This window comes from Dendrobates tinctorius, unplaced genomic scaffold (assembly GCF_039654945.1).
Source record: "Dendrobates tinctorius isolate UK_male_01 unplaced genomic scaffold, ASM3965494v1 ptg000008l, whole genome shotgun sequence".
NCBI lineage: Eukaryota > Metazoa > Chordata > Amphibia > Anura > Dendrobatidae > Dendrobates > Dendrobates tinctorius.
Genome location: NW_027361676.1, coordinates 46,174,497 through 46,191,308, shown reverse-complemented (window position 1 = coordinate 46,191,308; position 16,812 = coordinate 46,174,497). Strand labels below are relative to the sequence as shown.

Here is a 16,812-nt window from a genome sequence, read left to right as displayed (position 1 = left end):
ATGATACGTGGAACCTTAAATTTAAATTACATAAGTGTATCTAAAATTCACAGATTCACCTAGTTTCCAACTGGGCCTGTCTGCCAGCCACTACATCAATGAAATTAGAAAGTGACATAGAAATATACAGCTAAATTGATTATATGAACGTTTTCCTTTTAACCATTTTAATATATATTTATTTCATTCTTTAATGGAAATTGTAATAGGAAGGTCAACTTACTTAGGATGCCGAATATCAGGGAGTGATCTCTCCAGTGCAATATTGTTGCTAACATATATATTAAAACCATTTTCTCTGTAGGCTGTGTCATCTTGGTCTAGTTCATTGACAGGATATGGTTTACCATGTTCACCTTTACCTGGAACAGAAAACATACATACATTTTATATGATAAATGGTCAAAATATTATTCTGAATTAAGCTTACTATTCACCTATTCTTGAAGATAAAAATGTGCAAAAAGAGTGCACATCATAATTTTTCTTGTAAGTTATGAGCATGAGTTATTCACCTTGAAACGCATCAACTAGTATGGATTAAAGGGATATTTCACTTTTCTAACATAGCATCCTTTCACTGACATATATTTATTTCTCGAGATATAAAGTCTAAAACTTTTAGATGTGCTGGATCTCTATTTTTGAACTTTTTTCTCTGCTTTAGATTTAAATCCGGTGCAGTCTTCAAGACAGGTGAGCTGGATGTTTTTCCTCTTTATCATGGAAGAAACTGAACTGAAATCAAGAAAGTTTTATAAAAATTCTCCTCAATCTGAGCCGTGCCACATTTTATAGATTTATATTACAATATCAGTCAAAAATTATGATTTTCTAGGTCAATTCAAGTTTGCAGATTCCAAACATTTTTAGGTTCTTTTTTAAATAAATGGTGAAAAAATCCATTTATCAGAGCAAATGGGCAATGACAAGCATGGAGGATCTACTGCAGACCCCCAGTTGTCATTCCAACTAGTGATGAGCGTATACTCATTGCTCGGGTTTTCCCAAGCATGCTTGGGTGTCCTCCGAGTATTTTGGCGTGCTCGGAGATTTAGTTTGTGTCAAAGCAGCTGCATGATTTGCGGCTGCTAGACAGCCTGAATACATGTGGGGATTCTATAACAAACAGGCATTCCTCACATGTATTCAGGCTGTCCAGCAGCCGCAAATCATGCAGCTACATCGACTGAAACTAAATCTTTGATCACGCCAAAATACTCGGAGGACAACTGAGCATATATGGGAAAACCAGAGCAATGAGTATACTCGCTCATCACTAATGCCAACCTATTGGCGCCCTATAATAATGAGCCAGGGGTGCCGATGGGTGAGGTTAGTGACGCGCTTCCACTGTGTGCATGTTAACTGCCGCTGTCAGAGGTTAACAACAGCATTTAACTTGGGTGGCTTGCTGTTAGGGGCACATGACAGCTGTCAGGTGCCTGAAAAGATACGGGCTCAGTGCCAGAGGCTGCACTAAAGAAGTGGAGGCTACATGAGACGTACTGTACTTATACATCATACATCATAAAGTGATTAAACATATACAAAAAGAAGTAGTCTCTTTGCTTGACCATAGATGTGTCACAGAGGTGCAAGCAAAAAATACTGTGTATTAGCATAATATTATCCTTGTACACTCCCATAAAAAGAAGTAAACTGCTGCACAATTGGAGCTAACATCTAAGTGCACAATGGTGTGAAAAATCATTTACCCCCTTCCTGGTTTCCAATTCTTTTGCATGTTTGTCATGCTTAAATGTTTCAGATCACCATACAAATTTTAATATTAGACAAAGATAACACAAGTAAACACAAAATACTGTTTTTAGATAAAGATTTTTATTATTAAGGGAAAAATAAATACAAACCTACAAGGCCTTGTGTGAAAAAGTTATTGTCCCCTAAGTAGAGTTGAGCGATACCGTCCGATACTTCAAAGTATCGTATCGGATGGTATCGGCCGATCTTTAAAAAAAGTATCGGTATCGCCGATTCCGATACCGGAAGTCCCATTCAAGTCTATGGGACTTCCGGTATCGGAATAAGAAAAACCCTTTCCTGCCCTTGTACAGCCTCTCTGGGGTCTGTACGGGCCTTTCGGGGGGCTGTGCCGGCCTGCCAGGGGGTCTGTGCAGGCTCCGGTGGTCTGTGCCGGCCTGCCGGTGGTCTGTGCAGGCTCCGGGGGGCTGTGCCGGCCTGCCGGGGGGCTGTGCCGGCCTGCCGGGGGGCTGTGCAGGCTCCGGGGGGCTGTGCCGGCCTGCCGGGGGGCTGTGCCGGCCTGCCGGTGGTCTGTGCAGGCTCCGGGGGTCTGTGCAGGCATCGTCCGATGGGACTACAAGTCCCATCGGGCGATGCCTGCTACCATGACAGTGATTGACACATTAGCCAATGATGGGACAGTAGTAGTCCCATCATCCGGCTAATGTGTTAAATGTAAAAAAAAAAAAAAAAAAAATTACATGCTACATACATACAACATGCATACTACATACATGCTACATTCATACTACATACTACATACATGCTACATTCATACTACATAAATACTACATGCAAAATACATACTACTTATATACTACATGCATGCTACATACATACTGCATGCTACATACATACCACATATATACTACATACATACTACATGCATGCTACATGCATGCTACATGCTACATACATAACACATATATACTACATGCATGCTACATACATACTACATGCTACATACTACATATATACTACATGCATGCTACATACTACATGCTACATACATACTACATATATACTACATGCATGCTACATACATACTGCATGCTACATGCATGCTACATACATACTACATACATGCTACATACATACTACATATATACTACATACATACTACATACATACTACATGCATGCTACATGCATGCTACATACATACCACATATATACTACATGCATGCTACATACATACTACATGCATGCTACATACATACTACATGCATGCTACATACATACTACATGCATGCTACATACATACTACATGCATGCTACATACATACTACATGCTACATACATACTACATATATACTACATGCATGCTACATACATACTACATGCTACATACATACTACATATATACTACATGCATGCTACATACATACTACATGCTACATACATACTACATATATACTACATGCATGCTACATACTACATGCTACATACATACTACATATATACTACATGCATGCTACATACATACTACATGCATGCTACATACATACTACATGCTACATACATACCACATATATACTACATACATACAATACATTCATACAATACATACATAGACATACAGTACATATAACATAGAGTAACATACTTACCAATACTTGTCACATTGTTCCCCGAAGCCATTGTCTTTTCCGGAATAAATATTAACATAACAAACCACAAAAATACTCACCCACGATCCGAAGCAGTCCACGAGTGTGTCCCACGACGATCTTGGGTAGAGAACTGCAGCATCAGATGATGCTGCCGTTCTCTACGGGCTGCAGGAATCCAATGACGGAAGGTAGGTATCCTTCCGCACTGTATTCCTCCGCCACTTAAAAAAAAAAAGTCCCTAGTCTCACTTTATGCCATTGCTGTGTGGGAAATTCCCACACAGCAATGGCATAAAGTGAGACTAGGGACTTTTTTTTTTTAAGTGGCGGAGGAATACAGTGCGGAAGGATACCTACCTTCCGTCATTGGATTCCTGCAGCCCGTAGAGAACGGCAGCATCATCTGATGCTGCAGTTCTCTACCCAAGATCGTCGTGGGACACACTCCTGGACTGCTTCGGATCGTGGGTGGGTATTTTTGTGGTTTGTTATGTTAATATTTATTCCGGAAAAGACAATGGCTTCGGGGAACAATGTGACAAGTATTGGTAAGTATGTTACTCTATGTTATATGTACTGTATGTCTATGTATGTATTGTATGAATGTATTGTATGTATGTAGTATATATGTGGTATGTATGTAGCATGTAGTATGTACTGTATGTAGTATGTATGTAGCATGCATGTAGCATGTAGTATGTATGTAGCATGCATGTAGTATATATGTAGTATGTATGTAGCATGCATGTAGTATATATGTAGCATGTATGTAGTATGTATGTGGTATGTATGTAGCATGTAGTATGTATGTAGCATGCATGTAGTATATATGTAGTATGTATGTAGCATGTAGTATGTATGTAGTATGTATGTAGTATGTATGTGGTATGTATGTGGTATGTATGTAGCATGTAGTATGTATGTAGCATGCATGTAGTATATATGTAGTATGTATGTAGCATGTAGTATGTATGTAGTATGTATGTGGTATGTATGTAGCATGTAGTATGTATGTAGCATGCATGTAGTATATATGTAGTATGTATGTAGCATGTAGTATGTATGTAGTATGTATGTGGTATGTATGTAGCATGTAGTATGTATGTAGCATGCATGTAGTATATATGTAGTATGTATGTAGCATGTAGTATGTATGTAGTATGTATGTGGTATGTATGTAGCATGTAGTATGTATGTAGCATGCATGTAGTATATATGTAGTATGTAGTATGTATGTAGTATGTATGTGGTATGTATGTAGCATGTAGTATGTATGTAGCATGCATGTAGCATGCATGTAGTATGTATGTAGCATGCATGTAGTATGTATGTAGCATGTAGTATGTATGTAGTATGTATGTAGTATGTATGTGGTATGTATGTAGCATGTAGTATGTATGTAGCATGCATGTAGTATATATGTAGTATGTAGTATGTATGTAGTATGTATGTGGTATGTATGTAGCATGTAGTATGTATGTAGCATGCATGTAGCATGCATGTAGTATGTATGTAGCATGCATGTAGTATGTATGTAGCATGCATGTAGTATGTATGTAGTATGTATGTAGTATGTATGTAGCATGCAGTATGTATGTAGCATGTATGTAGTATGTATGTAGTATATATGTAGTATGTATGTAGCATGTAGTATGTATGTAGCATGCATGTAGTATATATGTAGTATGTATGTAGCATGCATGTAGTATGTATGTAGTATGTATGTAGTATGTATGTAGCATGCAGTATGTATGTAGCATGTATGTAGTATGTATGTAGTATATATGTAGTATGTATGTAGCATGCATGTAGTATGTATGTAGTATGTATGTAGCATGCAGTATGTATGTAGCATGTATGTAGTATGTATGTAGTGTATATGTAGTATGTATGTAGCATGCATGTAGTATGTATGTAGCATGTAGTATGTATGTAGCATGCATGTAGTATGTATGTAGCATGCATGTAGTATGTATGTAGTATTTTTTTTTTTTTTTTTTAACATTTAACACATTAGCCGGATGATGGGACTACTACTGTCCCATCATTGGCTAATGTGTCAATCACTGTCATGGTAGCAGGCATCGCCCGATGGGACTTGTAGTCCCATCGGACGATGCTTGCACAGACCCCCGGACATCAGCACAGCCCCCCGGCAGGCCGGCACAGCCCCCCGGCAGGCCGGTACAGACCCCCACAGGGTGCACAGACCACCGGCAGGCCGGCACAGCCCCCCGGCAGGCCGGTACAGACCCCGGGCAGTCCACACAGCCCCCCGGCAGGCCGGCACAGCCCCCCGGCAGGCCGGCAGAGACCCCCGGAAGGCCCGAAATGACGGCGCATCATGATGCGCACACACCGCGCATCATGATGACGTCAGGCCGTCAATCAACTGAACTTCCGATTCCGATGCCGAATTCCGATATTGAAAAAATATCGGAAGTCGGTATCGGAATTCCGATACAGCAAGTATCGGCCGATACCCGATACTTGCGGTATCGGAATGCTCAACACTACCCCTAAGCCTACTAACTGGCTGGACTACCTTTCACAGCAACAACTGTAATCAAGCATTTGCAATAACTGGTAAGAAACTTTTTCAACATTCTGGAGGAATTTTGGCCCATTCATCTTGCAGAATCATTGTAATTCAGCCACTTTGGAGGGTTTCGGAGCATGAACCACCTATTTAAGGTCATGTCACAGCATCTCAATCTGATTAAGGCCAGGACTCTGGCTAGGCCACTTCAAAGTCTAAATTTAGTTTTCATTAAGCCATTTAGAGGTGGACTTGTTGCTGTGTTTTGGATCATTGCCCTGCTGCATCACTCAAGGGCATTTCAGATTGAGGTCACGAACAGATGGCCAGCTTAGTTACCCGCTGTTTACTTTGGATACCAGCTCCCAGAGCGAGCACGCTGGTATCCAGGATACACAGTGGGTAACTAAGGGACGCGCACGCTTAGTAACCTGCTATTTACCCTACTTACCAGCGTCCTCGCTGGTCCTGATCGCTGGTGAGTCTGCCTGTTTGAGAGCTCACCAGCGATCATGTAGCGATGCACCAGCGATCCTGACCAAGTCGTATCGATGTCGGGATCGCTGGTACGTCATTTAGTGTAACGAGACCCTTAAATGGGGTATCATGACACAAGTACAGCCTGTCTTCATGCTATAGTTGAGACACAAATCATACAAAAAGAGGGGAGTGGAAACCATATGCCATAAAATCAATAGAGTTTTATTATAAATCAATTAAAAAGCATTGAAATGCAATGCAACACATGTGGGAGCAGTTAATGCAAAAGATAAAGGCCTATAGACCAAGTTCAATGAATTTCATAAAGAGAATATATACATAAATACAAATATAATAGTCCATATCTGGAGCTTTAAGAAAAAGGCTTCCAGGGAATAAAATTCGCAAATAAATGTGCAAATGACAAAGACTATATCCGAAAAGCTTTACATCAAAAGCCCGCAGAAGCCATAATCATAGCGTGGCAGTAACATATATACACTACTAAAAATGCATAATACAGAGTGCAAACAAAGTGTATTAAAGATAAAAATATATTTAAATTGCCTACAAGAATAATGGCATACAACAACAAAGAAGATCCTCAATCCCTAATAGGTAAGAATATATATATATATACACAAAATCATGGGCAAAATGCAGTAAGCAAGCAGGCCAAAGGATAAGGTATAGTGCAGTCATAAGAGCCCAGAAACTGCTTACAAGTGGTGTGGTACAAAGTAAACAAGAGAGGGAGGGGGAGAGGAAAGAGTTAAGTGTTACTGCTGCTGGGCAGATACCGTACCTGGATGGATGTGGCACCCCTGATGCGCGTTTCGCGGTGAGGCTTTTCCTCAAGGAATTGTGCTTTCTCTCTCCCTTTGTGACACTCTTACACTGTTAAGGCCCCGTCTCACATAGCAAGATCGCTAGCGAGATCGCTAATGCATCACCGATTTTGTGACGCATCAGCGATCTCGCCAGCGATCTTACAACATGTGACACATAGCGGCATCCGGCCCCCCCGCTGGATATCAATGATCTTGCTTTAATGTTCTGGGCCATTTTTTCATCGTCAGCGTCCCGCTGGCCAGCATGCATTGCTGTGTTTGATGCCAACGAGCGACCTCGTTGGCGATGCAGAACTCAGGGACGCAGGCTGGAATCGTTCAGAATAGCTGCTGTGTGACAATGCATCAGTGATCCTTACCAGGTCGCATCGTTGTTGGGATAACTGGTGTGTCATTGAAGAGATCTGCCTGTTTGGCAGCTTACTAGAGACCTGTAGCGACGCACCAGCGATCCCTACCAGGTCGTATCATTGTCGGGATCGCTGGTGCGTCCCTATGTGAAATGGGACCCTTACACTTTGTAGCATTTGGTACTATTTGCACTCACCATGTTTACTTTTTGTGCCTGTACATATATAGTATATCTGTACATATATAGTATATCCATTAATCTCAGGTATCACGCTACCATTCTCTATATTATGTCTTTACATCTTCCAATCTTACATATGCACATCTAGTGTTGCTGTTTTTTTGCCATTTCTTCAGAAATGTATTGATGATATTATGCTGTAAATTACACTTACCACTGACACTAATGATTATACATTGTAATGTGGAGCCGTTTTTTTACCCAAAACATTCCCCTATTCTATTCAAAATGGTCTTAATATGTATATTCCTTTGAATGGATATATTAACCCCTTTCTGCCATATGACGTACCATCCCATCCATGTGCCCTGGGACTTAATTCCCAGGGACGGGATAGTACGTCATAGCGATTAGCGGCACTCACATGGTGAGCACCGCTGATCGCGGCCGGGTGTCAGCTGAATTTCACAGCTGACACCCGGCACTATGTGTCAGGGGCGGTCACGGACTGCCCCCGACATGTTAACGCCTGGCACACTGCGATCAAACATGATTGCAGAGTAGCAGGGGTTTAGGGAAGCATCGGAAGGGAGGGGGCTCCCTCCGTGCTTACCTGAGTCCCTCGCAGCAGTGCAATGTGCAGTACTGCTGTGGGGGCCTCCTTCCCTGCAGGTCCCCAGATCCAAAATGGCGGCAGGGACCTTCGGGGGCCTGCAGGGAGCCAGCTTCCTCATGCCTGCAAAGCGCAGGCATGAGGAAGCCTTCTACACTGCCTGTGACAGATAGCTGATCTGTCACAGCGATCTGTGATGTGACAGATCAGCGATCTGTCACATTACAGTGGTGTCCCCCCTGGGACAATGTAATAAAGTTAAAAAAAAGTGTAAAAATAAAAAAAAATACTCCCTAATAAATTCATTTTTTGGAAATAGTAAAAAAAAACAATAAAAGTGCACATATTTAGTATCGCCGCGTCCATAACGACTCGCCCTATAAAATTGTTCCATTAGTTAACCCTCTTTTCGAACCCCTTAAAAAATAAAAATAAAAAAAAGCAAAAAATAATGCTTTATTATCATACCGCCGAACAAAAATGTCACATGCCTGAAAATGGTACTAATAAAAACGTCAACTCATGCCACAAAAAATAGGACCTCACATGGCTCAGTGGGTCAAATATGGAAAAATTATAGCTCTCAAAATGTGGTGATTAGTGTTGAGCATTCCGATACCACAAGTATCGGGTATCGGCCGATACTTGCTGTATCGGAATTCCGATACAGACTTCCGATATTTTTTCAATATCGGAAGTCGAAATTCCCACACAGCAATGGCATAAAGTGAGACTAGGGACTTTTTTTTTTTTAAGTGGCGGAGGAATACAGTGCGGAAGGATACCTACCTTCCGTCATTGGATTCCTGCAGCCCGTAGAGAACGGCGGCATCAGCTGATGCTGCAGTTCTCTACCCAAGATCGTCGTGGGACACACTCGTTGACTGCTTCGGATCGTGGGTGAGTATTTTTGTGGTTTGTTATGTTAATATTTATTCCTTTAAAAGACAATGGCTTCGGGGACAATGTGACAAGTATTGGTATGTTACTCTATGTTATATGTACTGTATGTCTATGTATGTATTGTATGAATGTATTGTATGTAGTATGTATGTAGTATATATGTGGTATGTATGTAGCATGTAGTATGTATGTAGTATGTATGTAGCATGCATGTAGCATGCAGTATGTATGTAGCATGCATGTAGTATATATGTAGTATGTATGTGGTATGTATGTAGCATGTAGTATGTATGTAGCATGCATGTAGTATATATGTAGTATGTATGTAGCATGTAGTATGTATGTAGCATGCATGTAGTATGTATGTAGTATGTATGTAGCATGCATGTAGTATGTATGTAGCATGTAGTATATATGTAGTATGCATGTTGCATGCATGTAGTATATATGTAGTATGCATGTTGCATGCATGTAGTATATATGTAGTATGTATGTTGCATGTAGTATATATGTAGTATGAATGTAGCATGTATGTAGTATGAATGTAGCATGTATGTAGCATGTAATTTTTTTTTTTTTTTTTACATTCAACACATTAGCCGGATGATGGGACTACTACTGTCCCATCATTGGCTAATGTGTCAATCACTGTCATGGTAGCAGGCATCGCCCGATGGGACTTGTAGTCCCATCGGACGATGCCTGCACAGACCCCCGAAGCCTGCACAGCCCCCCGGCAGGCCGGCACAGCCCCCCGGCAGGCCGGCACAGCCCACCGGAGCCTGCACAGACCACCGGCAGGCCGGCACAGCCCCCCGGCAGGCCGGCACAGCCCACCGGAGCCTGCACAGCCCCCCCGGCAGGCCGGCACAGACCACCGGAGCCTGCACAGACCCCCTGGCAGGCCGGCACAGCCCCCCGAAAGGCCCGTACAGACCCCAGAGAGGCTGTACAAGGCAAAAACAGGGTTTTTCTTATTCCGATACCGGAAGTCCCATAGACTTGAATGGGACTTCCGGTATCGGAATCGGCGATACCGATACTTTTTTTTAAGATCAGCCGATCCATTCCGATCCGATACTTTGAAGTATCGGACGGTATCGCTCAACTCTAGTGGTGATGCAAAAACTATTTTTACAATAAAAAGTTTCTTTTAGCATGTGACAGCTGCCAAAAATAAAAATCCACTATAAATAGTAAATCAAACCCCCCTTTATCACCCCCTTAGTTAGGGAAAAATAATAAAATTAAAAAAATGTATTTATTTCCATTTTCCCATTAGGGTTAGGGCTAGGGTTAGGGCTAGGGTTAGAGCTAGGGTTAGGGTTAGGGCTAGGGTTAGGGCTGAGATTAGAGTTAGGGGTGTGTTGGGGTTAGGGTTGGAGTTAGAATTGGGGGGTTTCCACTGTTTGGGCACATCAGGTGCTCTCCAAACGCAACATGGCGTCTGATCTCAATTCCAGCCAATTCTGCATTGAAAAAGTCAAATGGTGCTCCTTCCTTTCCAAGCTCTGCCATGTTCCCAAACAGTGTTTTACCCCACATAAGGGGTATCAGTCTACTCAGGACAAATTGCAAAACAACTTTTGGGGTCCAATTTCTCCTATTTCCCTTAGGAAAATAAAAAATTGGGGGCAAAAAAATCATTTTTGTGGAAAAAAATATGATTTTTTTATTTTCACGCCCGGGTATTATAAACTTCTGTGAAGCACTTGGGGGTTCAAAGTGCTCGCCACACATCTAGATAAGTTCCTTAGGGGGTCTAGTTTCCAAAATAGGGTCACTTGCAGGGGGTTTCCACTGTTTATGTACATCAGTGGCCCTCCAAAGGCAACATGACACCCGCAGACCATTCCATCAAAGTCTGCATTCCAAAACATCACTACTTCCCTTCCGAGCCCCAATGTCTCTCCATACAGTAGTTTTCTCCCACATATGGGGTATCAGTGTACTCAAGACAAATTGGACAACAACTTTTGAGGTCCAATTTCTCCTGTTACCCTTGGGAAAATAAAAAAATTGGAAACTAAAAGATCATGTTTGTGGAAAAAATATGATTTTTTTATTTTCACGCCCGGGCATTATAAACTTCTGTGAAGCACACATCTAGATCAGTTCCTTGGGGGGTCTAGTTTCCAAAGTGATGTCATTTGTGCTGGTTTCCACTGTTTAGGCACATCAGGGGCTTTCCAAACATGGCATGGCGTCCAATCCCAATTCCAACCAAAAAAGCAAAATGGCGCTGCTTCCCTTCCAAGCTCTGCCATGCGCCCAAATAGTGGTTTACCCCCACATATGGGGTATCATCATACTCAGGACAAATTGAACAATAACTTTTGGGTCCTGTTACCCTTGGAAAATTAAAAATTGAGGGTGAAAAGATCATTTTTGTGGAAAAAATATGATTTTTAATTGTATGGCTGTACGTCATAAACTTCTGTGAAGCCCTTGGGGGTTCAAAGTTCTCACCACACATCTAGATAAGTTCCTTGGGGGGGTCTAGTTTCCAAAATGGTGTCATTTGTGGGGGTTTCCACTGTTTTGGCACATCAGGGGCTTTCCAAACGCAACATGGTGCCCGATCTCAATTCCAGCCAAAAAAGTCAAATGGCGCTGCTTCCCTTCCGAGCGCTACCATGCGCCCAAATAGTCATTTACACTCACATATGGGGTATCAGCGTACTCAAGACAAATTGCACAATAACTTTTAGGGTCCTGTTACCCTTGGGAAAATAAAAATTTGGGGTGAAAAGATCATTTTTGTGGAAAAAATATGATTTTTTAATTGCACGGCTGTACGTTATAAACTTCTGTGAAGCCCTTGTGGGTTCAAAGTTCTCACCACATATCTAGATAAGTTCCTTGGGGGGTCTAGTTTCCAAAATGGGTTCACTTGTGGGGGGTTTCCACTGTTTAGGTACATCAGGGGCTCTCCAAACGTGACATGGCGTCCGATCTGAATTCCAGCCAATTTTGCATTGAAAAAGTCAAACGGCGCTCCTTCCCTTCTGAGCTCTGCCATGCGCCGAAACAGTGGTTCCCCCCCACATATCAGGTATCAGAGTACTCAGGACAAATTGCACAATAACTTTTGCAGTTCAATTTCTCCTGTTACCCTTGGTAAAATAAAAAAATTGAACCTGAATTATTTTTTTTGTGAAAAAAAGTTGAATGTTCATTTTTTTAAACATTCAAAAAATTCCTGTGAAGCACCTGAAGGGTTAATAAACTTCTTGAATGTGGTTTTGAGCACCTTGAGGGGTGCAGTTTTTAGAATGGTGTCACTTTTGGGTGTTTTCTATCATATAGACCCCTCAAAGTGACTACAAATGTGATGTGGTCCGTAAAAATAAAATGGTGTTGCAAAAATGAGAAATCACTGGTCAACTTTTAACCCTTATAACTTCCTAACAAAAAAAATTTTGGCTCCAAAATTGTGCTGATGCAAAGTAAACATATGTGAAATGTTTTTTATTAAGGTTTTTGAGTGCCATATCTCTGTGATTTAAGGGCATAAAAATTCAAATTTGGAAAATTGCAAAATGTTCAAAATTTTTGCCAAATTTCTGGTTTTTTTTTCACAAATAAACACAAGTTATTTGAATTAAATTTTACCACTATCATGAAGTACAATATGTCACGAGAAAACAATGTCAAAATCAGTGGTATCCATGGAAGCGTTTCAGAGTTATTACCTCATAAAGGGACAGTGGTCAGAATTGTAAAAATTGGCCCGGTCATGAACGTGCAAACCACCCTTGGGGCTTAAGGGGTTAATAAAGGACTGCTATGCTAATAGTTATTGCAGAAGAGAGTCTCTTTTTTTCTATCATTTTTTTCTTATTCTGACTCTCATAGTGATAAGTTATTAGAAAAAGATAACGTCAGAGCTGCATGACATTTAATCAATTAGGCACATCTCTAACAGTGCCATGCTAAAAGTGGCTTAATTTTAAAATGTATTCAACAAGTGGACTTTACCATATTGGCAAAAATGACAGGGACAGGTGTGAAAATGGCAACAGTCACAAATATTTAACTTCCAATTTGAGAAGAAAACTGGCATAAACTCCTTTTTTAATGTGGAGCAAAGTATTGATTCACAATGAATGCAAAAAAATGATTGCTACAGTATGAAGATCTTGTCAACTTGCTTTTGTATGGGGAGGACTGAATGCCTTATATTAACGTATATATTCAGACAGTTCTCACAATTTTAGTCATAATAAATTATAACTAAAAAGGATTCATGACATCTATTTTGCTTATTGTTCTCAAGGATAAAGTTTTTCTCATGTAAAATAGCTTATTTTACTTTCAAAGGATTATAATATTAAACATTAAATTCATTACTATAGATGAGCAAACCCATGGATGTTCGGGTTTGTAAGGTTTGTAAAAAGTTTGCTTTGGGTATGAACTTGAGCCTGGACCCAAACCCAATAGATGTCAATGGGGACTCAAACTTATCTGCTTTAAAATGGCTGTAAAATGGTCATAGTTAGATCTACATGGCTGGAAAAGGAAGCTAAATGGTGATAAGAGCTTCCTGCCATGCAAACAAATGTGGATATGGAAATGATTTAAAAAAACAAAGAATAAAAAAATAATAATAATGTTGAACAAGGATTCGGAGGTCCAAGTGGAGTAGGAGATTGAGATGGAGGTATAGGTAGAAGAGGCATAGGAGTAAGAGGTAGCCAACACTGGTTTTGTGTTTTTTTGTTTTCTTTTTTCCGAGTGGAGTACTCTGAAATCAGGAATGTAACAATATGCTATCAACTGACTCTCTGTATACAGTCCATGTAGTAATCTGCATTTTTTGGGGCTGAAAACAATAAGAAGAGCATCAAATAGGGGAAGTGGCTATGTTGCTGCTGATGGTGGGGTAGCTGCTGCAGAGAAAGAGACAACGTGGTTGATCTGTGCCTGCTATCATTGCTGTGGAGTTGAAGTCATGGAGTCAGGGTCATTGTCCATTTTGGTGGGTTCGGTATAAATTGGACTGATTCCGACTCCTAACATATATAATAAATTGGGTACAGTAGTTTAAAGCAACATGTGCTGTAATTTTTTTTCATAAGAATTTGGGAAAGTTATGAAATGTACTATAAATGTATGCTCCATTCCTGATCTAAGGATTTTGGCTTTAAGTTGAGATGAATCTGTGCTGCACTTTAGGTTCATGCTCAGTAGTGAAGCAATGCTGTGGAGTCAGATTCAGAGTAGTGGAATTGGGAGTCAGGGACATTGAGGAGTCGGAGGTTTGGCTTACCGACTCAACAGCCCCACTTGCTACGTGCCCAAATGAAACACTTTCCTTTGGTGCTCGCACACAACAGTATGTTATGCATAATTTCATAGACTTGAGTACCACTGGACAAATTGTGTGTCCCTAACAAATATAGATGGTTTTAGAATGATTGGCTGAGAGTGCCTTCTGTTCCTTTGCTTTGTCTTTCATCAGGTCCCCTGCTGAAAATGCAGATTTTGCACCTGCGGCTCATGGTCATCTATCTTCCACCCCATCCCTTGCAAATCAGGCAAGCAGTCTCAGTCCTAAGTTATGCAGCACTCACTTCTGCTTTTTGATGACTCTGGTGACTGTGGTTCAGCTTGCTATCCACCTGGACCTAGCCAACAATTGGAAGAAATTAAGGTATTGATGCACATCCACTTATTCTGTTGGAGTATGAGTACATGGGATAGGTAGTGAAAATGATCAGCAGAGCAATGCAGCACATCTCTGATTATGATGAAACACAGGTGCCAAATGCTGCAGCTTTCTGCTGTGTGTAGTCTGGAAAGGAGGGTAAGGAGGGCACAGGTGAGGACTGGGTGGAACATCATGCAGAGGATTTTTATTATTATTAATATTATTATTATTATTTTTTAGAGCACCATTGTTTCCATGGAGCTGTACATACAAAAAACAAATAGAAAATAAAATGAACAAACTAATAATAACAGACAGTTACAGAGGGAAGAGCCCCTTACCCATGCGGCCTTTCAGTCTACAGGATAATAGGGAAGGAGACAGTAGGTTCAGGGCTGCAGCAACTCAGGTCTTGGTGAGGTGTCAGCGGGGTCATTGCAGGCTGCAAGATGTTCTAAAGACATGCATTTTCAAGATCCGCTTGAAATTTCATAACGAAGGCGATAATTGGATGTGCTGGGCCAAAGAATTGTACAGAATGTGGGATCCTCAGGAAAAGTCTTGCAGGCGATTGGATGAGGAATGTACAATTGTGGAGGAGAGGAGGTCTTGAGAAGACCAGAAATTACATGGTGGGAGATAGCATGAAATTAGTTCAGAGATATATGGTGGAGACATATTATGGATGGCTTTGTAGGTCAGTGTTAGTTGCTTGAATTGGATACGTTGTGGAAGTGGGGACAGTGAAGGATTTAGCAGAAGGAATAAGTGGAGGAGTAGCAGAGGACAGAAAAGGATCAGTAGGAAAGCAGAGTTAAGGACAGACTGGGAAGGTGTGATGAAGCGATGGGGATGATGATGTTCTCGATGGGGATGATGATGCTCTAGACCCCACATGGAGTCAAGGCCATCTGAGTGATGTGGGCAGCTTGGAGGAACAGGAGGTGGACACACTACCCCAGCTGCACAGCAAAAGAAGGACCACGGTGCAGAAGCACAAAGGACAGCCGCCTAGCTATTAAGTTGGCTGCAACTACACACCACGGCCAACCCCTAGCTATTAAATCAGCAGATACAAAGCGCTGAGGTCTGCCCCTATCCTTTAGGTTGGCAGCTACTGCGCACCATGGCTAGCCCCTATTCATTAAGTCATCTGTCTCTGACCATATTGCCACCTCCAGTGGGACCATTCACACCATTATCAGGCCACATGTCTTGGAGGTTGGGTTCCTAAACCTACAGCAGCCAGGAACACAAATATCCTGCCAGGGAACAGTTTTGGAAGATGAGGAGGAAGAATAGGTGGGTGATGAACAACTGTATTCATAGCACGGTAGCACTCAAAGCAGCTCACGTGCTTCACTGAAGCTTGGCTGGGGATATATGTGATACAGAAGACCCATATGATACACCTACCACTGAGGACAGCTTGTCCTTGCCTCACGGGAACCTGGCACATGGGGCAATACATGCTTCTGCGCCTGTGCAATGACCTCTGAGTTCCCCAAATTGTTACAAGTGCTGTTTACTGTGTGGCCACCCTGCATGGATCCCCATTACAAGCTAAATGTGCCATCCTGACTTCAGTCACTGGAGCAAGATGGGAAAATTCAGGAACACAAGTTCAAACTGATAGATCCACTACTGACAGTATCCTCATGTGATCGATGGGGCTCAGTGGAAGCACAAGGCAGAAAAGGATTCAGAAGTGGCCAATGCAGCTGAGGCACCGTCAACATGGTGGAATGAATCATTAGCATGTCAGAAATGTGGAAAAACTTTCTCAGCACATTGCAACATCCAGCACCAGCATTTGATATGGTTCGTATTAGCAGGAGAATTTACTTCATGCCTGTGTAGCA

At 41.5% G+C, this 16,812-nt stretch overlaps 1 protein-coding gene across 1 annotated transcript in view; it reads right to left on the bottom strand.

The window, feature by feature from the left end:
- The window catches only part of GALNTL6 (polypeptide N-acetylgalactosaminyltransferase like 6), a 3,047,192-nt gene that overhangs the window by 1,917,212 nt on the left and 1,113,168 nt on the right, over window positions 1-16,812 (bottom strand). The window contains exon 3 of the mRNA XM_073577390.1: window positions 224-362. Within this exon, the coding sequence (XP_073433491.1) occupies window positions 224-362 (139 nt within the window). The remainder of the gene's footprint in view (window positions 1-223; window positions 363-16,812) is intronic.